Below are 24,911 nucleotides of genomic sequence, written 5' to 3'. Positions count from 1 at the left end.
AAATATGAATTTCCATCGGTGGCGTCAAAATCATATTGAAATTTATCGCTGTCGCGTGTTATTGCCCGGCTCGACTGTTTTTGAAAAACCATTAACTTCGACATTTTTATTGAAATATTTCAATCCGATCCGACCAGCGTGCTGCATTAAAAAATACGCCACGCGAGCCGGCACGAGTTACGCGGATTGCAGAAAATTATTGTCAAAAGCGAGAGAACATTCAATCCGTTTCATCTAACCTTAATAAAAGAGACTTTTGTGTGTCGTATTAACAAAAGGGACTTTTGCACGTCACGTTAATAAAAGAGCCTTTTAAGGTTGCCAAGCTGAAACTCGTGAAAATTTGTACGTTGTTAAAATTTGGTGTAAAAATGATTGAAAATTAAATAATTTAACATTTGTCGTAGTAGTTTTACCTCCAAAGTCCCGTTTCGAAAAGCAACACGTAAAAAAAACCTACATTTGCGCTCTCCAGGCTAGACTAGCCCTTTAATAATGGAATTATGCGAAAAGAAACTTGGTCATAAGGTTTTACGGTCGTCGAAGTTGGGAGGAAAAAAGATATTTCGACGTTGCCTACGAGATTTTCACGGATCTCTATAAAAGGACTTTACGAGGGACCCGGTTTCCCAGGATGAAAATTCGTTCTCCGTTCGATATTGTTCCGTCTCACCGTCCCCTTACCCCCTAATTTGCGGTAACGAGAAATAGATGATGGAAGGGAAACGAATGTATTTAACCGTTCCCTCGTTTCCCAACTCGGTCGGTCGACGAGTCGAGACGACGCCTGCTTTTTGCGGAGAATAGAAAACTGCATTACGATGAGATCGTTATGCTTCCCTGCCCTCTATTTCGCGCCTTCTCTTTGGTTTTGCCTGTATCACGAACGGTTGAACAATCGCAGGATTTTCCATTGGTGTTCACAGCGTCGTCGAAGATTCAATTATCTTCCCAGAGCAACTCCGAGGGACTTTTGTTTCGTTTGCTTTGATGTTTGAAAACAATGAAATATTAATACCTAAATGGGCAGACATGATTATTCTTTTTCAATCAATTCAAGGCAAGAAATTCTCTTCGAAAAGAAAATTATTCATCGCGAAACTAAATTTACCTCAAAATATGTAGTGTTATTTGAAAAACTTCTCGTTAATCATTTTTCTTACCTTTACGAGGATCGATTAAACCGAAACATCCTGTATTACAAGGCAAATGCTGCACCATAAATGTTCTCGGTCTCCGAAATCATGTAAATGAGAGACGTCAACTTGTGCTCTGGAAACTGGAGCAATATTTGTCAGTCTAACGAATTCCACGTGAAATTACAAGCACTTACGTCGTTATACGAATATTATACAAGCATGCTCGCGTTGCAAGAACTTTGTTGTCCCGTCGTGTCACGCGAACTTCGTTGTTTTATCATGTAAACTTCTCGGTCGGAGCAAACAAAACCGTATCGGTCGAACAAACATTGTAACGTTATAAATCATCGTGCACGCGCTATAAATCTTTTCAGTTACGTTGATAATAAATATATCAGATACGGGTACAGAGAAATGAGTCGCAGGACAGGGTAAACAAATCCTGACGATAATGTCGCTTGGAGAAAAATACTCGAATGAATTTTTTTTTTAATTTGATAGGTGAATGTTTATTTAATGAACGAATACAGAAGAAAAAATTTCCTTGTCGAGCGTGATCAATATTTAAATACGTCTGGATACACCTAAATGTGTCTCGATTTATTGCTCTCACCTTTGCAGTGACAATAATTGCGAATATTTGGAAATATTCCAGCAAATCGGTCATGATTAACACGTTTATCGTACGTTGTTAGTTTAAAAATGAAAAATATTTGATCCGACTCGACCGAACGTTCCCAAAATTGAGTACGAAAATTAGCAAGTCAGTGTCAACGGATTGAGCGATATTTTCCCTTAATAAATCGACCGAACGCTGCGTTCAGTAAATGTTTCCATATTTAGCGGCATTTAACAGTAATATTTGTTATGTAAACGGTTGGCGAACACGGGGGTTACCGACAAATCTTTTAACGCATCTAATTTATCATGCGAATTGGCCAATCAGATAGACGCAATAACTCGCCGGGCATTATTTGCAAATCGTTCCGCATTTTAGCGCTTTCAGGTGTAAAATGCAGCCAGTTTTCGAGTGCCAGGCCACTTTTCAACTTTAAACGACAATGAAGGAAATTACTGTCCCTCACAACGACGAGAAATTCAATTGAGTGCACTGCGAAACAACAGGGTCGTAGCCGCTGCGAGAACCACTTCAGCTAATTCTACGAATCAAAAGAACCACTATGCTTTCAGTGCCATTTTTGTTCAACGTCAACATTTTTCACCTTTCTGTTACACGATCGCCATTCATCGCTCGGTCGTTTAGAATTCTCTAGGGGGTTTTCACCTTTGGAGGTCGAAAACACCGTGATCCATTAATATTTTGGGAGGTGCAAGTATCGTCAGCACTGGAACATCTGAAATCGAAGTTGAAGTTGTCAGGGGTCTGTGGATTTCATTCCCTACAGAGATTGATTTTATTTTGGTACATGCACTAGGAAGTCATTTATTTTGTATGCGAAGTTTCATATGATCCGTTCATTGTACAAATCGATTAACTCCACTTTTTGAAAAATCTTAAATTTATGTGTCAAAGCACTTGGTATAGTCATAACTTTTTATATTTACAATAACTTTCCTGGAAGAGAAAGAACTTTTTTCAATATTTATTTCAATTCATATCATAATGGGAATTTTAAAAAACAATCTACATTATTTCGTCGCATTTCTCAACTTTTTGTTTTATGAAGTTAATCGATTTGTGCAATGAACAGCTCATATTATTTCAAGAAAGAACTTTTTAAAGTTTGACGTGCGGTCTTCAATTCTTCGAAATTCATTATAGTCCATTCAAGAAAATGTTTGAAGACTCGACACTTAACAAAAGTATAACGAGAACCCGATTAATTTCATCTCCAAACTATGCAGAGTCTTTGAAGTTCGCCATGCAATTAGAGTGTATGAAGAGTTGAGTTCGCAGTCTTATAAGGCAGCTAACTTTTCCAAGTTCACCATAATCCTTTCAGCACGATGTTCCAAGTCTTAAAACTTCAAGAAACCACCAAGAAAATGGACTACATAAGACTTCGGTTCGAACTTTCGCACTAATTTCGCCACGATACATTCACTTTAAATTTAAAATACTTCCAATCTCGAGTCGTGAATGATTTTGTCCTAAACGTAGACAGATCGTTTAACGAATCAAGAATCTCTTCGCGGAATCCTTTCGGAAAGTAACGATGGATGGGGTTATCGATACAGAAAACGCTTCTATTTGGCCAGAAAATCAGATATCTGGCTTTACAATCAAAGATAAAAGAGGTACCAGCGGTGTTTCGCTGCTGCAACTTTCCCCCGGTCGTTTCCCTCAGTTTTTCCCTTTTTTCTTTCTTCCTTCCTTCCTTCCGTGGAGTTCCTCACCCTAGAAGCATCCACCGTACAAAAACCGCTACCGTTCCTTGGGAAGGCTTCGAAATTGCAGACTGCTCGTAAAAGGATAATTACAGCAATCTCTGTTGCCACGGGAAATGGCCGTCGTCGCGTCGAATTAACCGACCCTTTAGCTTCGTTCGTGTTTACCAATAAGTGACGTAGCTGCGAAATAAACGCTTTCCTCCGGGGGTGAACGCTATCTGCATCGATGAGCTTTCGCGTGCTATGCATTGATAATTCGTTCTGCTTCCTGTTTCCAGGAACACGCGAAACGATCCCAACTGACAGCTCCGTAATTGCTGTCAAGCGCGATGATCGTTGTCCAATGGCGAAGCTCGGAAGGAAATCTTGCGTTGTTCCGTGCGATTGGATTTCCTGTTTCCTTCCTACTCTCCAAATGCACTCTTTGTGCAGCGCATTTTTGAATCCAAGCTTTGCAACTTCAAGTGCAAACATTTACGTTGGGACACGATTAGTTCTGTTCGTAGGGACAAACGCTCGCGGAGACTCGTGGATTATGTTTACAAATGCGGGAGAGGGTGCTAACAATTCCCCATTAGTGGCACAATTTTCTGAGCCGCGTTTCCATCGATCCCATCAGCGTTCGAGTTCGCGTTCTCTCTGCAACGGTGATCATTTTACGGATCGTTCCCGCATCGAGCGCGACTGTGGGATCGGTTTACCAGAAACAACCCGGTTTAATGATTTCAAGTTTCCGCTTCCGGCATTACCAATGCTTACAATTAGTCGCAGAACTTCGACGCGCTTCGATTCTTACCATCCCGGTTAATGGAAACACCGGGGGGTGAAATCTTCTTGCGCTACCGAGCTCTCGCTACAACCAGTAAGATAGCGCTGGAACGCGACATTTGATTTCCAGTTAATTAGTTCGCTGTGCCGGCTGAACCTTAATTTATACTTGGGGAAACGTTCGATACAAGCCGTGCCAGGCAAGTAACACCTTTGAAAGGATGAAACGGAGCTCCCTAGCTCGCGCTGTCTGCGTATACCTTGCGCACCAACTATTTCTGCAGCTTGCACGCTTGCGAGCATCTACTTGCGTCAGTGGCGCGCAACTTTATATTCTATTGGGGAAAATTGGAGGGTACGTTTGGACAAAATGTAGTCTTCGAAGTGAAAATGTTTGCTCTGAGGGTATGGTTAATAACATTGTTTGGACGAGAATTTATTGTTTGGGCTCGCTAGTGTTTGTAATGATCAAGAAATTAATGTCAGGTAAAATTATATGGTGGGTAAATAGAATTTTCATTTATGGAGGAAAGTATAGAAATTTATTAATATATTCGATGTTTCCAAATAAATGTTTCGTTAGAAATATGTACATGAATAAATGGTACACATATATATTTTTATAATGAGAAATTTATTTGGAAACATCAAACCAATCATTTAATTAAAACTTTCTTCAATAGATATAGTGGAGAGGAGGATTTAAAGTAACTACTTACAAAAGTAGCACAATATAAAAGATATCACACAGAAATTCTTCTTGACTGTCCATAAAGATGACTTAAATATATCATTTGTATTTTGCACATACTTTGTATGTAACGAATATATAAAATAAGAAATCGAAGTACCAACATCCTTACATTTTCGAGCTTGTCTTTAACTCCATTTTGTGCACCCCTGGCGCAGGCACAATTACACGAAGCAAGAGTATGACTCCCAGTGCCGTTGACACGCAAATAATTGGATTCGGAGATCCGCTCAGATTCGCGGCGCGATACGTGCGCGCGACAATTCCGATTCGTGTTTCTTATTTAGACTCCAAATACGGTGTTCCGCAGCATCCGATTGGTGATTCCTCCCAAGTTTTCGTTTGAAGCGTAAGACAAACATTTCGCGAAAGCCACTGGAAAAATATAAAAGTCTGCCGATGTGTTGGTCTTTGGAACGTCAAAGCTCGATCGAAGTTATTTTAATTAAAAGCTTTTACTAGTGTATCTGGGATTCGTTTGAACGGCGCTCGAAACCCCTGAGGACACTTTTAGTTGTCCGCTTCACGAATTTCCACGAAAAAATTCAATTCTACTTTTTAAATCTATCTTCGTATTTAGAGCCACCGGATTCCGGATTGTATCGTTTATCATAGGGTCTTCTTGAAGCTTTTTAATGCTTTGTGTAAGTTCCGCAGTGATCGTTTTGACCACGTTGCATTACGTTTCAAGCGAACTGTTAATAACCCTGCGGATACCGGTATCAGTGTCACTTCATGGCTGGGATGAAGCTACCTGCAATGCTGGCAACCTGTCAGAACCCTCTTCCGAAAGGACACGGCTCGCTGAAGCCTCAGACAGTATCAACTCTGTTCCATCTCTACCCTAATATAATTTATTGCTGCAAAAGGCCTTCCTTGCAATTAACTCATAAACGTAGCCGAAACACGTGTCCGTAGTTGACGTCCGCTGATAGGACTTTAACTGCGCGGAGAAACACCTTTATTTCTACACCAATTGTCGATTCAGAATAATGACTCCAATTATATTTTGAAGATGTTTGTTGGAATCATATAGAACTAGATTTTATAATTTAAAAGCACGAGATATCAGAGAAAGAATGTTTCGAGAATAATGCGAGAACAATTCAAGAACAATCCCTAAAAAGGAGTCACTTTAAAGAGCCATTCTAACTCGTAATGGGCTTTACATACTCCCACACTTGCAATAGACCATACCGATTTATCCGTGCAAACACTCCCTCACGGAATCGCCGGTGCGTGAAATTGTACAAATTGTAGGAACTCAAACTGTGAAAGTCTCCGATGTTTTAAACGTCAGTCGTATGGCATCGAGATACGGAGTAAATGACGACTAACGTGATGGGGTTTTTACAAGTGATATAATATATAAAACATAGGCACCGGCAATGATCGGTAGCTGCGAGGCGTTTGTGAAATGGAACAGTTCGCAGTTATTGGGATGTATGCGATTATTGAATTCCTCGAAATGAAACTCTAGGCGAGCGTCGAATTACTAGCCATTTCTCGCGTTTATACGTCTCGTCCATATATTGCGATTGCTTGTTCATCGAACGGAATCGATTGTTCTGGGGAGGGAGGTCCGGGCAATCCGTGGTTTCGTTTTATCGAACGTGAAAACGGTTTTCAAGCATTTGCCTACTGCTCGCCAATCCTCTGTTGACGGACGCAAGGAGCTTTGATCTTTATTTACTGACAACCGTTTCAAATGATCGAATAACCTGTTGTCGCCATTTTTACAGACTGTCAGTTGGCACGATCCCGGAAAACTTACAGGAATTAAAGTTGGCAAAAACATTTTGGATAGCTCCCTACAATTATTATTTTCTAATTGATATTGAAAACTGGATAGAGAGAAGTAAATTTACGTTTTAAATATCTCTTTTCGATTTCAGTAATTTAAGATCTTTCAACGATCGAAGTGCAATTTCCCAGTGTTCGAGAATCCAAGAAAGTTCACCTAATTCCAGTTCAAAACTATACTATAAAAGTTTAACGAGATGATCGGATTCGAGTTCTCAAACTAATTCGATGCTGAAACTACGACGCAACTTTTCCTTCGGAATATCCCTGCACGACCGTGGATGTAGGTCAAGATGTAAGTACACAATGTTCGCGTGAGTTCGCCATACATCAATCCATGGCGTACGTCTGATCTACACGTCATGCGCCACTTAATCTTATGAGTGATGAGAAGTGCATAGGTTAGGGGCTACTTCAAACACTGCAGCTGTTAGGAATGCCTGGACTGTTATTGTTTTATCAAAATATTCCTCATCTTCTCGCTTAACAGTAACAATTTCCAAAGACTTTTGATCGCATTTGAAAGTGCTAAATAACTACAATGTTTAACACCTTTACAATTAATGTCTTTTACATTATACATAATTGAACCTCGAACTCATTGCGTTTAGTAGCTTTTACATTCCTATTTTCTACTTTTTGCTACAATCTTTCCTAATACATTTTACACCCGTACAATCATAATTCATCAAAGACAGCTCCGAACTGCTAATGGACTCAGAAGCAAATAAACGACACCGTATCGCGAAAGGAACCTCGGCTCGCCTTAACTCGATCGAAATACCAAAACAAGTTTAATTAACAATTCCACTATGAACATCGACGTCAAACTCGTTACCCCGCCGCTCGTCAAACTTCCCGCGCAACAAATTTCACCAAAGCGTGCCGCGTGCTCGAACAAACACGCGCCAGCAGTCGCAAGTTCGCGGAAGCGCGAAACATTTTCGGAATCGCGCGAAGCCTTTTCATCGCCCACATAGCTTTGCAACTTTCCTGCTCGTCCCTGAAGAAATGCGAAACCGCGGCGCCGCGAGGCTTCCCGTCATCGCCGAATTCCCCGCATACTTGTGAAACAATCGTGAATTTATGAATCGCATGAAGAGGGAGGTGGAGGTGGGGTAGGAGATGGAGAAACGATACGTGCCTCGCCAGTTGCGCGGCGAAGCATTTGTCTCGAAGAACTGAGCAAAAGTCGTTTTAGGAAGGATTCCGCGTTAGATATTCGCTGGGTTATAGGATAGGTTGAATTGAAAATGAAAGTCAAATTGGGGTTTTGTGTAGGAATCGATGATGGAAGGATGGGAGAATTCCATTTGTATAATAGATGAGGAGCAGTTTACTTGACGTTTATACAGGTGAATCGTTATTTAGAATCCTATTTTAACACCCCTCCTTGAAAAGTTCAGCAAACGCATTGCTAATAATCGAATGCTCGACATGTTTCCTTCAAGCCTTAATTGGGATGAAAAACACGAGACAATCGTGGCCAAACTTCCCATACCTTTCGGATCGCGAATGACGAGATCGATTCGCGCAACGGCTGTTGTTTACGCGGAATTCTCGTGAAGCCAGCGTGACATGCCACCGCGGACCAGGAGGCGGCGGTAATTGAAAAAAGGCATCTCCCGGAACGTTTCGGCCATAGCTCGTCCATTGTCGACGTCGAGAGGACCGTGAAATATCGGCGAAGTTTCGAGTCGCGTGTGCACCGCGGGGAAACTAGTCGATAACAATGCAGCTTGTCGGGCGCTCGACTTTTCGCGCGAGCCGAAACTTTCCTTCTGCCAGAACTCGCCTCGATCCCGCCAACTTTCTAATACCGTCCCCGAGACGCATTCAGAGACGTCGCGATGTTCGCGACGACACCCCCTCGGGGCTCCAAAGAAACCCCCATTATCGATTCGAGCCTGGGTTCTCGTCTGCAGGCTGGCGAAATGGATCATTCTCAGGGAGGAGTGTCCTTAACAGATTATCATGAAATTCAAATTTCGGGTCATGATTTATTATGTTGGAATTGTAAGAGGGATGCAGGAGGGAGGGTGTAGAGTACAATTTAATTCCAGTTCACTCAAGATAACCTGAGGATCAAGATAACAGAAGGTATTGTCTAAAACGACAATTTCTCCAACGAATGAGCTAGTAGAAAAATGTTGGAAGGCCTCACTTCCAACCCTTTCAGACCTAAATTATTTTTTTTCTCGTACTAATGTAATTTAATTTTTCGAGTTAACATGGGCTAAATTTAGCGTGGAAAAAATAAAAAAAGACAATCTTAATAGTGTAGTTTTCGAGCAAAACTGGTGGGACATTCGCTCTAAACGATAGTGTCGGTAACGTGAGTTCTCGACAAAATTTTGTGTCCTCAATTATGGACGCCAGATCTGAAAGGCTTAAATACTCCAATTTTACTTTTCAAAAAGAATAGCCTCTAGATTTTTCGAATCGAGAGATTCAAAGCGCACGATCGATTGCAAAAGCATCGGCTGTTACCATCTCGTCGACTTCGACATTCGTTCAGCCATCGTTACCGTGGCATTGGCGAACGTGCTTCCTTTCTGCCAAATAAATTTCAACCATCGCGGGACTAACGAAACGGAAGATTGCGGATCCGAAATTTTTTCCCGGGAAATTTAATGGCGCCGAAAATTCACGGGCGAAAATTGGACACGGGACAAAATAGGAATTGCCTAACGAACTGTGTGCAACCGGCAGCCGGGAAGAAAAGGCTGTCCGACTCGAATGGCTAACGAGTGAAGGACACGTTTCAAAGAAGTCGGAAGTAGTTACCGGCGATCTTCGTGTTCACCCAGCCAGCGCCTCTTCCTCCGAGATCTACAAAGCTCCTTTCTTCGAAATAGTTTGTCCATGAAAATGTTTCTCGCCTTGCTGATGTTCCCTTTTCCATGAACACAGTCGATCCCCCTTTCGATAATTATTTTGACTGCAAAGAAAATATTTGAATAGGCTTTAGATCCCTTGTTATTTTGGCCTTTGATGGGTTTTGTGTAGTATAGATCGGTGCAGGCGTTGGTCTTCGGGTTCCTCTTTGACTGGATTCACTAAAAAGGAGAATAGAAGCTTGAAAGATTATTACTAAGAAAGCATAGAAAAGGACAGAATTTTAATTTTAATGAAGTATAAATATAAATTCATTAAATATACGCTTTTAAGATTCCGCAAATAGCTGCTTTGACTTAAGACTACATTTGGTCGGCTGAGAACCTCGAAACCTCGATACCACTCAACTGAGATCGGTTGTCCTACACTTCCAATAAAATAATACAAAAATCGACGATAAGAATAAAAAGCTATTACAAGAAGAAAGACTATGAACGTCCATAAACCACGAATTGTATTACAAGTTTCTCGATGTTTCCTGCTGGTCACGTTCCATTATTGAAGTCGTCTGGTGGAGCGACGTCCGGTGGTGGACCGAAAGGAATAACATTCGTTGTCGATGGAAGAAATTTCTCTCTTTAAAATGTTTGTTCTGCACCTATCGAGGCGGGGAGCCAATAAAAATCAACCGAGTGGGTTGGTGTACGGATAGTCTGTCAAAACATCCGAATCGAGGACTCTGAAAATATACGATAAAAATGGCAACCGGAAAAAGGAAGAGGGCGGAGGGGTCGAACACGTCCCGCGGGACGTTATCGGGGAAGCTTATAACGAGGTAAGGTACGACTGGCCACCGAGAGTCCTTCCTGTCGACGGTCTGCGAAAGGAAGCTGAAGGGGGAACACTTTCAGGAAGAAAAGCCCGCCGGGAACTCTGTCGACGTCAATGAGACGGGCCAACTTTCTCCGGATCGCAACGTGCTTCGACATCGGCGTCACACCCCCTCTTCACCCTCTTATCACCCATTTTCCACGGGTGGGAACTGCAATCAGTCCGACGGCAACTGCTTTCGAACTTGTTTCATTTCTTAAGAAAGCTAGAAATTGAGAGGCGCCGACGAATTTTCGATAAACGTGAGATGCGTGAGTACCGAGGGTGTCTGCAGGTACTAATCAAGGCTAATAATCAAAAGTTAGCGTAGATATGTGGTGGTTATGCCATTAGTAAATAGAGCAAAGCAAAGCAGACACGTACAGATTCATTGTTCGTCCCATATATGGTTGACAGAAATTCTCATTAAGGACTTAAAAAAATTCATTCTGAAGATCATGAATTTTGATCGAGTTAAAATGAAAATTTCAGCTTTATAAATATTTTTGTGAGCATGTCTGGCACTGAAAGTGTTAACATTCCTATTGCAATGAATTCTTTCCAGAGAGGCCACGTGAATAGCTCACCAAAAAACAGAAACAGTCAGTTGAAACGCATATTCGCGAAGGCTCGGGCTCACAATTGATCGGAAAAAAAAGGAAACAAGAAATTGAAATTGGAGAGTTTCGTCGATTGGCGCGACTAATGGTCACGCCAGGATGTTAATCTCGCTTCGTTCGCAGTTCTCCCAGCTCACTGATTACACGGAAGCTGTCGTCGAATATAATTTCCGGCGACGAACGCGACCTAATTCAATATGGAGTGGCCCGCGAGGAATAATGGGCTCGCGCTTATACGTACGGCTGCGAATCCACCCGCACAAGCCCAGGAATCCCCGCGCATGGAGACGCTACATCACGATCCCACAGGAGTTTCAATGCGTCTTCGACATTGTCCAAGGAACTTGCACGCTCTCCGCATACGAACGTCGCTTAATTAACTCGAGCAAGTTGCGCCACGATTCTCCTGTTTTTGTCGATAAATATACGTGTCGCTCGGCATCGAACCCGCCGTCTCCGGTCCGCTAATCCCGCGAAAAAGCCTGCGTCGATAGTTTCTGCACGTTTGATGCTTCTGTTGGCCCGTTATTTCCATTTGCATCCTATTACCTTGTTCGCGCGTTCTATCGACGAGAGAAAACTTCGTTATGGATACGGAATTTCGGTATCGATTTCTCCGCTGTCCTGGAGAGAATAGAAATTCTACGAAATTATCGTTGATACCGTGGAACGTTTATTGAAATTGATATATTGGGTTGCACTGTAAATATATACCTCGTTTTAGTTAGATTTGATGAATAAATGTAGCGAAGAATAGTGTTCATCGAATGAAATATTCTGCTAGTTTCAAAGGTTTTGAGATAGAATTGGAAATAACAGTGCAACGCTTAGAAAATTATAAAGCTTTCCAGAGCTATGACCGCAGTAAATAAATGTTCGCAATCGAGCAGTTATTCCAATCATTGGAAACTGTGCTCCGAGAATCTTTCCAAAGAAAGGGGTCGTATTATCAAACTTCGTTTCAAACGTTCGCGTACGTCTGCGTTTCTGCTGCAAGAACTTCTGTTCGAGTTGGAGAGTCGTAGTCGGGGGGAAGTAACGAAGGTAACGAAGCAAGCGCTCGCGATGGGGGAGGGTTTCTAAATTTCGTTACCTTTCATGTGTCTACAAACAAACTTGAAATTTCGCACGCCTATAATCCCCGGCAGTCTTTCTTTGTTCGCGTCGTGGAACAACCCGTGATGCTTTCGGTTCCCGAATAACAAACGGAAGTTGGAAAATTAGCAAAAAGGATGGCGAATTATGCCCCGTTTATGAACGTCAGTCTCGCGCCTTTATTTCATTTGTCTGTCCGTGCATCGAGGAAACTAACCGTGAACATCGTATTTCTTGCAACAATACAATAATTATCTCTATATTGTTCATCGCCGGCTGCGTTTTACGTCCTCCGAGTTGAAGGACCTCAGTCATTTAACGGGACTAATGAACATTCTCGTGAGAGGTATTACGGTTTACTAGGCGGGCTTTGAAATTTTACCTTTGTCGATGAAACTGGAAATTTTCGAAATTTATGGCGGAAGTTAGCTTCTATGGTAACGATGCTTGATACAGTACAATTTTTATCAGAGTAATACGTTGAATCCTCCTTAGGAATTTAACCTACCATTTTTTAGTTTTAATTAGTTATTCTCAAGAGTCTAATCCACTTTTCTGGCAATTACAAGGCCAGGGCATTTCTCCTAGCTTTTTAAATACAAGTAATAGAGAGACAGGAAGAACTTTATCTTTGAAATTTATTTGTGCAATAAAAACAAAGCGTGGTACTCTGTATAAAAAGCGAGAGATAACCCCAAATAATCATCAAGATGGCGTCGAGTCAACCTCCAAAACGCAAAGCGTACTTTCCAGTTGAAATACAGAACTTCAAATTAAAAGAAAGGAAGCGATGATGTGCGCATAAAAGTGGAAAACATAAAAGAACCCGAGGATAAATATTCCTCCTCGACAAACCGGAAGCTCGCGTTCCTCCGCTTCGGTTTTCCGGACGTCCGTTTGACTTCAACCGTTAGAAACGTCTTGCCACAGACCTCTGGCCCAGTTTGTTAATTAAACTTCGCAGTCGCGAACGAAATAACGAACCCCCGCCACTGCGCTTTGTCGCTTCCCGGAAAATTCGTGTCAGCCCCCTCCCGTGGCCCCGCGAGGGGGTACACTTGTAATAATAACGCCCTGTCTACGGAGAGCGAGATCTCGAAACTCGGAGACGGTTACAAACGAACTCGTTACACAGGGTGTATAGCCATGAGAGCTGCCAGTCTCGTTGCTGAACTTTCCAAGCATTCGTTTAGAACGCGTCCAATTTTCTCGCTTCTAATGATGGAAACTTCTAGCTAAAAATTGTAAGACCTGAAATATTTGAAAGATTGAGAAATTGTAGGTCAGGGCGTTCACAGGCTTGCACACGGGTGAATCAAATTAATCAAATTTGTTGTTCGGTTTGACGATCAAGTGCCTTCCACACCATCGTTCATTCTTTCTCGTCCTATTGTATGTCACTGTCCACTTCAAGAGTCAAGTGTATCCATCCCCAAGAATGAATTTCCAAAGAACCCTCGATGAATGATACATAGTGATCCAATTTTCAAACACGATTCGAGCCTCCCTTGCATCAATGCCACGGCCATTCGAAGCACTTCCTGCGAAGCTCGCATAACCACGGAACAAGGTCACCCAGCGCACATATTTATAAGAACTTTTTCCACGGTTTTTTGTGCGCTTAATCGCCCGTTGAAGTGGATCCCACACGATACATATCCCTCGCAAGTCGCTCGGCGTCACGGTTTTCGAAGCGCGAAACGTCGACCAGGTAAAAACGGGCTAGGTAAATGCGGTAGGGACCGAGGGAACGAAAGGAGGGCCGGGAAACCCGAGGAGCGCGCTTACGCGAATTAAAACGACCGGAAGGAATTTCTTTTTGCCGTGCAGTTGCATTCAGCGCTGCCGTCGAGTCGTACTTTTATTACGTTCCATCCGTGGCGGCTATCAGCTAGAAACGACCAGTTCTGTGCCGAGGCTCGGGAAGGCTTAAAAGTCTGCGCGAGGCGGAAAGGTAGCCGAGCTTTTTTTTCTCGGTGGGAGAACATAAAGTCCGTGGGTGGGGAAGGGCTTCGAAAATGGAAAAACGGTAAAAGAAAGGCCCGGGCGAAGGGAAAAAGAGGAGAAGATACGGCTTGTGTATAGTTACTCGTTTTCTAGAGTTTCTGAATGGCTGACCGGGGCGCATCCTGCGATGTCGTAACGCACACTAGCTGTAAAAAAATTATTCTCCAATCCTCTTTCGTTACACTTTCCAGGTGGAAATTATCCGTGGTCGAATTTCTCGGGATATTGTAAGATACTTGCTCGTCGCTTGCCGTCCAGGGGAAATTCATGAACTATATTACGAATTACTTGAAAATTACATTACGCTGTTCACAAATGGAAATTGGTTGTTTCAACTGTTGCCTTGTGTTTATTTAAAATAACACAATCATCCTCTAACACAGTAACAGTGCCTAAAATACATATATTACACAAATAAAATATATTCGAAAGTAAATTCTCTATTTTGAATAATTTAAAAAACAAAGAAGTCGTAGGGCGGAACGAGAGACTCCAGCAGGCCGTAAAGAGTTCGCGTGTCGTGAAACGAAGGAGGAATTAGCCGTGAAAGGGTACACGTGTTCCGTGTCGGTGATTTTCAAGGGGAACGATTAGGTCGCACGTTCCGAGGACACGGTGGCCGCGCGTCTCGACGCTCGGCGGGAGTGCTTTTACTTTTAATTCAAGGAATGCCCAGACCTCAGTTAGCGGTGGTAAAAGTTGGACCGTCTTCGCGGGAGAGCCGGCATTCACGAAGTTCTGTAATAATTTAATAAACTTCTCGCCGAGGAAGCGGCTAAGCGACTCGAGGAGAAATTTTACAATGGTGAGAGTCCTTGAGGATCGCGGACGTTTACCGGAGACGATTGAAGAAACTTTTCATCGAAGAAAATTGATTTAACTGTCGAAAATACGAGAAGAAAGGTAGGACAGTGTGGTCTGCCTTTTCTTTTTTTTTGGTGGCGTGTTTGCTGTTTCCCTGATCGAAAGCAGAAATGAATCGCGCAAATTCGCGCAGAATTACTTCGCCCCTTTCTTTAAGAGTTTTTGAAGCAATCCTGAATGGAGAAAAATCAGTTTACGCGGTTTCTCGTCCGAGTTAACTCTCGTTCGCCGCTCCCGAAAACCATTTTATATTTGGAGATTTCTTTTACGCCCGGCAACTTTTCCGCAAACTTCGGCGAACTTTTTTGACCTAAACTCTACCTTTCCCCCGGTTCTTAGCGTATTTGAGGCATTAGGATTTTATTTATATAATTCCCCACTGGTTAAACACCCCGCCCGAGCATAATGTTTCCACGAGATGCGTCGTATAATTACACGGAATGTTGCAAAACCCGCGGCGGAGATTATTTCGTTTTGAAACGCACGACGCGGAAATTCTCCTCGGTTAGTGAAATTCAGTTTCGCGCATAAATATCGCAACACGAACAACACGGGCAATCGGTAATAACGACAAACGTGTTTAAATGTGCCTAGGAATAATAATTTGAAGTTGATTTTACAGATAATCGAGGCGGAGTCTCTGGCAAAATGCGATGCAAGACTCGCTTCAACGTTCGTATTATATTGTTTGGTTATTTTGAAATGTTTCGATAAGCGAATATTTCATTATTCCGGGATTGAAAGTAAAGAGAAATTTATTGATAAATATACCTCGACGATTACATCTACTTATAAGTACATTTGATATGAGAGGTATTGAATTATTTCTGAAGTAAATTCTCAAACCCTTTTATCTAGATTACTCTTAATAAGGGAACATTCATTGGCATTACATATTAGTTTGTCTGTAATTAATTTAGACTTAAGCCTTTGAATTTTCAAATCTTTAACATACAAGTGTGCTAATTATTTTCGAACCTTAAATTAAAACGAAACATCATACGAATTGTTGCTAGATCGTTTGCTGTATCTAGTAGCCGATCGACCCAACTTCAGTTAAACTCATTATTGCATCCTAACTCGCAGCATTCGAAATCAAAGTCTCGGATGTAAAATTCCTTGTAATAATCGTATCCCTGGGCCCACCGAAATCATTTTGTTACACCAACGAAACATACTTTCGCTGCTAACCCGAAAAGTAGTTAGTGTATTTCGTTATGGCATTAGGGACAGGTCAGTGAACGGCAAAGGGAATTATTTCTCGTCAGTTACCGCGGGGCGCATAATCGCCATAGAACCTGGATAGTGCTACCCGTATACGGTTGCGTGCAACGGCCAGAGACGAGAGTTCAAAAGCTCTGCTCTCTGATCTACTTTGCGCGAAATTCGTCCTGAAGTCCGCGGGTGGTCGATCCTGTGAGAGGGGCCGCATTCGCCACAAATCAACGTTCCCTTCCTTTGTCCGAGTTTGCTTTCGCGGAACGCTAAGCCTCGCATCCACCAACTTCTCGGAGAACGATGATTTCGAGAAACAAAAGAGCTCTGTCTCTTGGAGCTATTTCGACGAACTTTCGACGTCCATGACAAGAAATCTGGTAGCAAATCAAGGTTTCTCTATTTTTCGATGGATATTTATTCTGAACCGACAAAAACAATAAAATTCTGAAGCTGGACATCGCAAATTTGTATCGTTAGGGCGAAGATAAAAATTACAAAACATGATTTGAAATATCAACGTTCTAAATATGTAGTGTATAAAATAAAAAGGTTTTCATAATTTTTTCATAACCAGGAATAGAATTTAAAAGGACGTGAATTCACGTCAGCGGTCGTGAATGTGTTAATATTTAAGCGCATATTAAATGGTACTGTATATATTCCGTTCGTTGTCTGAACCTGATTTTCGAGGACGGATGTATACGCCCTTTGCAGTCAAAGCGGCCAGAGCAGTTAATCGGTTATGCGCCGAATGGCCGACGGATTCTCGCGAAACCGTAAAATATTCAAAACTCGCCTCTTAAAATGTTTGCGCAGTGAATTTATTGGCCTCGTTGGTGGATAATACAGCTCCGTGTTCCGTGTGTGCGCGAAACGTCAAAGAACCGAGTGGAAAAACAATGGCGCTCGTGAGAGTGAAATTGCGGAGCATCTGCGCTGCCACGATGGCTCCGTCACTAGCGATGGGAGCGAGTTCAAAAATGTACTCGTAGTAGAATCTCTTTATTGGAGTTTAATGTAAAAATTTATGAAAAATTTCTGACCAAACTTTACAAATGATTCCAGAAATCAAAAACTTGAAAATTGTGTGTATGTCTTTTTGGCAAAGAGACAGAAAATATTCATTTGTATCATTCGATATTAACTTGATCCACTAATATACTTCGAAAAATACCGAAAAATCTGCTCTCAATATTAACTAGATGTAGGAGATCAAATTTACACAGCCAAATATTTACAAACCTAGAAGAGAAAAAAAGACGTGAAATATAATTAAATTGATTGCGATTATAGAGCACGATTATTATAAGCTACTTCTATGGCACTCGAACCCATCACTACTCGTCAGCTTATAGTACTTTCCCTATAAACGGTCTGGGGCTCGCCGCCGCGGAAATCTGGTAAACAAATCTATCGATATTCATTTGCGGTTATTCGACGGGGATTTACCTGTGCTAATACCGCCTGAATCGGACCAATTAATTTGACGATCGGGGCCTGGTGATCGTACAGAAAACCAATTAAACCGATAGCGGCCGGTAACGGCTGCTGATGTTTGTCTGGTGAATCGAAGCGAGCCGATTCCCGTGCCTTCCGATCTTTTTTCTTCTCACTAAAATTCTATTATAATAGCGTCCCTAGCGCACCTCAAGCATTAATGCGCAGTCACTTATCCGCTTGACTCCCTAAAAACATCGTCTACCATACACCCTTACGCGGATATATAACGAGCCCTCTCAAACGCACAATCTACGTGCGCATCGGTCAAACGCATTTGATGCAGTTCCGCAACTATGTTTATTCAAACTTTTTCGCCAGGTTCATGAGCGCGTAGCACAAATACGTGCTAACTGTTCCGCGAGCTCATAGGTGAAATTCCAAATTGCCCTTGTATTCTGCGTCTATTTTAGTGCTGGAAATTCGTGTCGGGCGCGTTATAGTTGGCGAACGCTTTGTTTGCAAAATTTATGTCACGACATTGTCAGACGTACGTAGAAAATCAATCCTCACGTTCGAACGATGGAAATTTTCATTCTATAGAAGAAAAGATAAAAGATGGAAAAATTCTCGTTGTTCCGACTACTTCAGAATCTGGAAAACACGGCGACGACGCTCACTGACGCAACCTACATTCTTCCTACAACCGACACTGGGTAGGAAATAAGTTTGGCGGATTTGGAACGATTGCCAGCAACGAGTTTACACGGCGTAACGGTGTGGTGTTGCGTCAACGACACAGTAGAAGTATTAATTCCTGCCGATCGATGCGTGCACCGAGATAAATAAAAATTGTGAATGGAACGCAGCTATTAGTGGTCCCCAGCACGGAGAGCGGCTATTTTTTGACAGGGAACGATTCGTGTCGGTTTCCCAGTTGCGCGCGATTTCGACCGTCACCGCGATTGCGTGTCGCGAAAAATGGTAGCGCGTGTAAAGCGTCCCTTCAATTCCCTTTGCCCCTTCGGTCCCGTTTCGTTTTCGATACTTTCGCGGCACGTTCAACATTTTCATCGCTCGATCAGGACAACTTTTACCATGGGAAACAAAAATCGCCGTTGCGACAGCACGCTCTGCGATTGTTAGGGGAGCGGGCGCCGAAATTGTGCAACTTGAATAGTATTTTGTATAGGAGTTGAAACTATTGTGGAACCTTTTCAGTAGGTTGGATTCAAATGGGGACTTTTAAGGTGAAAATTCTCGCGTTACCAATAACGAAATGAATGGAATTGTTTTGGTATTTTCTTTAATGGAAAATTGTACGGATTAATGGTAGTTAAAGAAGCTGAATGAAATATGCATTTGTATCCTCTTATATTTTCTTTACTCAAAAATATATTATCATATGAGTGATAATATATTTATGACTCAAAATATATTATCATTGAATAAGATTTTTCAAAAGGTGAAGTTAATCGATTTGTGCAGTAAAGAGTTTGTACATCACATAGAGAAGTACTTAAATCAGCAATAGTATCTGAAGAAATAAGAATGGGAGCAATACAGCACTTAAATCCAATAAATTCTCAGGTTTCTTTCGACGATCGCACGCGACATTTGCTCGATGTATTTCAATATTCCATACTTTTTTTTCGCTATTGTACGTCGCAACTTCGAGATTTCGCTCGCGAATATACGATGCCACGAATGCGAATCCGCGATAATATTTTAATATCGTTTTTTTTTTCTTCGTTTTATTTTATCTCTAGGAGTGACAGGTGCGAGAACCGTGCCATTCCGTGCCGTTGAGTCGCGTTTTTAAATAACGCGGACCGAATAAATTTCTCGCACGAACGAACGTACCAACGAACGAAAATTTATATTTTCATGCATCGCGGACGAAGTCGTCGGATACTTTGCGTCGCGCGAAATCAAAATAAATTCCGCTCGTATAACCCGTGCCAGGGTTTCGCGTCCTACGATTATGCGAAACAACGCACTCGCTGAACGAACCTTCCGTCGCGTTTAATTGTGTTCAAAATGTCTACAGCCATCGCGTTTATATTGAATTATTTATTTACGTTGGAATTCGCGCAAGAATCACGCTGGAGCTACATTTAGATGAGAATTGTTCAGGGAAATGTTCTCTTGAAAATGGCTGGGAATTATAGTAATTACTTTTAAAGGAAATAAAAAAAAAAACCTTTATTTTTATTTGAACTAAATTTAATTTAATTTGTATTGCAACAATATTGTTACACCAACTACTTATCATTTTCGCAATCAAGTAGCTGATCAGTGAGCTTACTTCGAGAGATCGAAGAAGGCGTTTCACTTTTATTTTTCTTAAAGTCTGATAGAACTTATTCTTTCTCTTAAAAAAATATCTGTCCTTGTGGCACTTGTACGGAGAAGAACTTTTACCTTAAGAACTTTTGTAAAAATTGTTCTCGTGGAACAGATACTTTGAAACTCTTATAGGAAAAGTTCCATGGAAACAGTTATTCCAGAACTTTTATTAGGAAAAGTTTCATAAAATAAATAAAACTCCATTTTTGCAGTACATTGTAAGCAATAGTTTTGTAAACGGAATTATTCTTTGAAGATAAAACGATCCATTAGGACTTTCAAAAGATGGTCCTTCTACGCAGAATCCTTTATTTTCATTTCAATCTTGACCAAAGTAGCATTTCTATTTTCTACAACTTTCATTTATCTGTTCTCATTGAAACTTGTAACGCGATAACTTCTTTCGTAAAAGTTTCATTTCAATTTCAACAGAATTTATTGAACAATTTTTCAAAACATGTATGAGTAGGTATGAAAGTATGACCATTAAAAACGTAGTATTTTACGAAATATTTCATACTATTAGCCGGGGAATTATTTTATACCGGCGGATGTTCAAACATTCCACCATGCACGTTTCAACTCTTTAATAGGTAACGCAAAAGTTAATCGCGCAGTTATAACCGCTACACAAATTAGAAATTTAATGGGAAATGTAAAATGCGAATGATAAAATGTTTCAACGTGAAACGTTCGAACACATGGCGGAATTAAGTAATTTCCTAACATAAAATATGAAATAGCTCTTGAAATATCACGTGTGCGGGAAAAAGTCGTTTGCAGAGCGTTTATAGACCATTTTCCCAACACGAGATCAATCAAAGAAATAATTTATCGTCGAAGAACGGGGATACGCCGGTCAGCTGAAATTCAGCCAACGTCCTTCACGAGCGTTTAATTCGTTTGCCTTTGTTCGTGACTCCGTCAAAAACATCGTACACGGATAAATAAACCGGGAACAAATGCGATAATAACGGCGTGGAAATAATGCGCCTGCCTGTACGCGTCACGGCGGTGCAGTAAATCGCAGCGGTACGAACGCAAAATAATGCATCTGGGTCGTGAATGGACTTTAGGGGCCTAGGAATCATCTGCCAACGCGATGTACAATTCGATTTCAACGTCGCACGATCACACGATTGTTGAGAATCGTTGCTGACGAAACGAACAGCCGGTGTAGTTGACTCTACTGCTGATAATTGCATGCTGGAAAGGCCTGGTTGATCTTTTCTGTGCTACGTAAATCTAGTGTTACTACAGTCTAATTTAACAATGTCTAGAATGGCTTAAGAAAGTGACTTGTCTCAGCAATTCGATTTATTTTAATATAGCGTATACAAACTTTGCAAACCCAGAATCCTCTTTAACGAATAACCCTTCGCACTGCGATATTTGAGTTTTAATTGTCACGTGTACGTGACAGATACAAGCATCTTGTGCCTTGGAGTGACGAGAAGTGCCAGCAGTCAGTACTCGAAGAACACACAAGTGTTTTCCACTACGCTCTACGTCGCAATTTGCAACCCTTCTCTCGGGGACGCTCTTCGCCGAAGTCGATCCGTGAAATTCTGTTACTGGTCTGTTTCGAGTTCCAGACGTCGCGTTTAACCATGTTCGTTTTCCTTACCGCGCGGAATGCGCGTGAAATAATTTACTACTTAATTCAATTTGCCCGTGTTTCAACGCTAACGCAGATTTAACGTCTAGGAACAGTGATGTTCGACGAAAGCAGTTACGAAAGTTTGCGCCTAAGTTCTGGTTAATATTTGTTGGCAAAAATTGAAGATGCTGTGTAGAAGTCTACGCTGGCGCTAAATTATTTTCTATAAAAATTTATTGAAAAAATATCATTCATTAATCAAGCTTCTTATTAACACATTATTGACCAGTCACGAGTAAACTCGTGTTTGTATACGTTTCCGAGAATGTAATTTAGTTAGAGAAATTCTGAGTTTTCTAAATTCCATAAATACTTCCTAACACTTCAAATGGACCGTGATGCCAACTTCGCTGTGGCGTAAACGTAAAGTCCGAAACCCTGTGCAGTCACCGCGTTAAACTCGAGATCGTCGGACGTAACACACGCCGGGTCGGGCGAACGAAAAATCCCCCTCTCCACTAGCATTCACCTAGAAAAAAAAGGAAAAACGTCGAGTTCACTCGAGTGTGTTTCCTTTAGCTGGAATGTCGGCCATGCCCGATGTCATCCGTGACTTTTCCAGGCCAGCGTAAGAAAGGAACGAGCCGAAATCTCGGTAATAGAATTCATCGAAAAAACGAGCGGATCGAGGGCGACGTTGTCCGGATAAAAGGAGTCCAGGGTACGCTTATCGAGCCGTTCCCGGCCACTGGGTTCTTCGTGGGACAAAACCTCTTCCAAGAAGTCTCGTCTGGCTCGCGTAGTCGGTGAAACCGCCGTGTTATCGTCGTGCTATCGGCTAGCCGGGGCTTGTCCACCACCGGAGAAATCGGAGTCCCACTCATGCGTATCGAGTGAGATACACGGTGGCCGGAAGTGCCGTCTCGATGGGAGAGGGTCCTCGTACCAGCGTTACTTCGGCGAGACGTCAGCCTCGCGCAGCTCGATGGGCCACGGAGAATCGTCGAGTGAAAACAGACGCAGGGGCTGAAACGGCTGGAAGGCTCGAGTGGCGCGGAGTCCAGCTCGTTCCAACTTCCAGGGCAACGGGGCAGACGGGAAACTTCGGTAACCGTGGAACGATACCTCTCCGCCGCCGGCTCGCTGAAAAGTTCCTCGGAAGTGTTACGACCCGCGCCAACCTCCAACGAATCTTTTCTACTTTTATAAGCGAACCGTGGCCGTTCCAGGACCAAGCGTCACCCAACTGTCCATGAGCCCTGGCTTCGTTAGCCGTAATCGTTTCCCGCGGCCCGAGTTTCCCGCCGAAGTTTCCGAACGCAATCGTGGTTTCATTGGTCGTTAGCCACATTGCCCTCCGACTCGAGAGCTCTCTTCTGCCCAGGGACGTTCGAAGTTGACAACGAACGGCACCGAGACCCGATCGTTGATTTTCCTCCCTGCAATCGTGCCTTTCACGCGCAATTTTGGTAATTTTGCATCGCCCGGAGATAAGGGTGCCTCCTTGCATCGTTCTCTGTGATATCTGGCGGTTGGAACAGCGTTTGTCGATGGTTGGACGATATTCTTCGAGGATCACGGGCCCGACACCGAATTTCGTCGAGCTTCGGTGAAAAATGTGGAGACCGAAAAAAGGATTCGACGAGGAGGATCTTGCTGGACAAATTCGCGCCGTTCGACGGGAGCACCTAGGGATCGAATCGATGGGACGGTCTCGCCAGCACTCTGGGCCGAAGGTAAAGTAGGATTACTTCGATACTTGGGGGGTACGAAGAAGAATGGAGGTGAAGTGACGAAGAATTTATGGAAGATAGGTTCCATTAGAAAGAAGAGAAATCTTTACGCAGCGGGAAGTGTCCGTGGGTTAAAAATTGCTTCTCGATTCGTTTCAACCGATCTCCCGGGCTCGACTTCGAAAAGTGGAATCCTTGGGATAAACGTTGTCCGATGAAAAGAAAATGCGAAGAATTGAAAATAAGAAGCTTGATAGCAGTGCTGGAGTGGAAAGAAAAGGAAAGGCAAACTAGGTGCAATGAATACTTGGAATAATAAAAGCAACGTGGGAAGCAAACTACTCGCGAGGATGAAACATTTGGAACGCCAATAACTAAGGGAACAAACCAGCCAAAATTAAAAAAAAAAAAGAAACAAAATTATCAAAACGTAGTTAGGCACCCAAACGTTTGTAACTCGAGACAATTTCTATCCAGAAGAATTCCTTCGATCCGAATTCATACCAAGGCTTTCATCGTCGACAGAAGCGAGCTAGAAGCGACGCAGATACGAAGAATAGATGTGAACAATCGGGGAGTGCTAGCCATTTAAGAGGGAACGGAACATTGTTCGCAGAGATCTCTAGTGCTATGCGTCGCGTTGGCTCCTGGAGCCTCGATGACCTTGATTCAGCGAGCATGAAGCACCCATCGAGGTCACCGGGTCTCGAGATTGCTATGGCACTGTTCGGCATGGTCTGGCTGCTGCGTGTTCGCTCGGAGATGCGTCGGTGCTCCAAGTGCCGGCACGAGGAGATTCTCGCTGCCCAGCAGCAACAGCAGCAGCAGCAGCAACAACAGCAACAGCAGCTGCAGCAGCAACAGCAGCAGCACCATCACCTTCACCATCACCCGCACCATCAGCAACGCACGCTGTCGCAGGCCACCAGTCTGCTCCAGACTCCCGACGATGGCGTCAGCTCCTCTGCAAACACTCTTTTCACTTTGGACACGCCTGGCGCCGCAGGATCCGCCGGAAGTTACTGCGAGGTTCACGGCTTCGTGCAGGCAAAAGAAGGTAGTATTCTCATATTTATCACGTTATTTATCGCGCTTCGATACGTAACTGTTAGACTCTTGGTTTGGTCAACGTCCAAGTATTGGTCAACTCTATGGGGCTCTGTTATAACTCATATTAGTTGATAAAAGTCGTAGTGTGTAAATTCCTTGATTATTTTGCTGTTGACAGAAATCATTTTGGAATTTAATTGCTCCTTCTTGTAATATAAAATGAGCCTGCCACGTTGGTCGTGCCAGGCAATACAGATTAATAGTGTCATATTAAAATTTATTATTCCTTCCTAAAAAATTAAATTCCTTGTACAATAGCTAAAAATTCTTGATGAAATAGTTATTTCTAGAGGAAAATATTAATCAGAGCCTGGCGTGATTTAAGAATGCAGGGAACAACGGTACCAGCCTTTTCCT

The 24,911-nt window shown here is 42.5% G+C and overlaps 1 protein-coding gene across 15 annotated transcripts in view; it reads left to right on the top strand.

Moving 5' to 3' along the window:
• LOC128872909 (disks large homolog 4) overlaps window positions 1–24,911 on the top strand; it is a 393,187-nt gene that overhangs the window by 83,305 nt on the left and 284,971 nt on the right. For all 15 annotated transcript variants that reach the window (XM_054116078.1, XM_054116077.1, XM_054116084.1 and 12 more), the window contains exon 3: window positions 22,334–24,501. In XM_054116078.1, coding sequence (XP_053972053.1) covers window positions 24,075–24,501 — 427 coding nt within the window. In that variant the 5' untranslated portion in view covers window positions 22,334–24,074. The remainder of the gene's footprint in view (window positions 1–22,333; window positions 24,502–24,911) is intronic.

Source organism: Hylaeus volcanicus, chromosome 2 (genome assembly GCF_026283585.1).
Source record: "Hylaeus volcanicus isolate JK05 chromosome 2, UHH_iyHylVolc1.0_haploid, whole genome shotgun sequence".
Taxonomy (NCBI): domain Eukaryota; kingdom Metazoa; phylum Arthropoda; class Insecta; order Hymenoptera; family Colletidae; genus Hylaeus; species Hylaeus volcanicus.
This window is presented reverse-complemented; position numbering and strand designations above follow the sequence as displayed.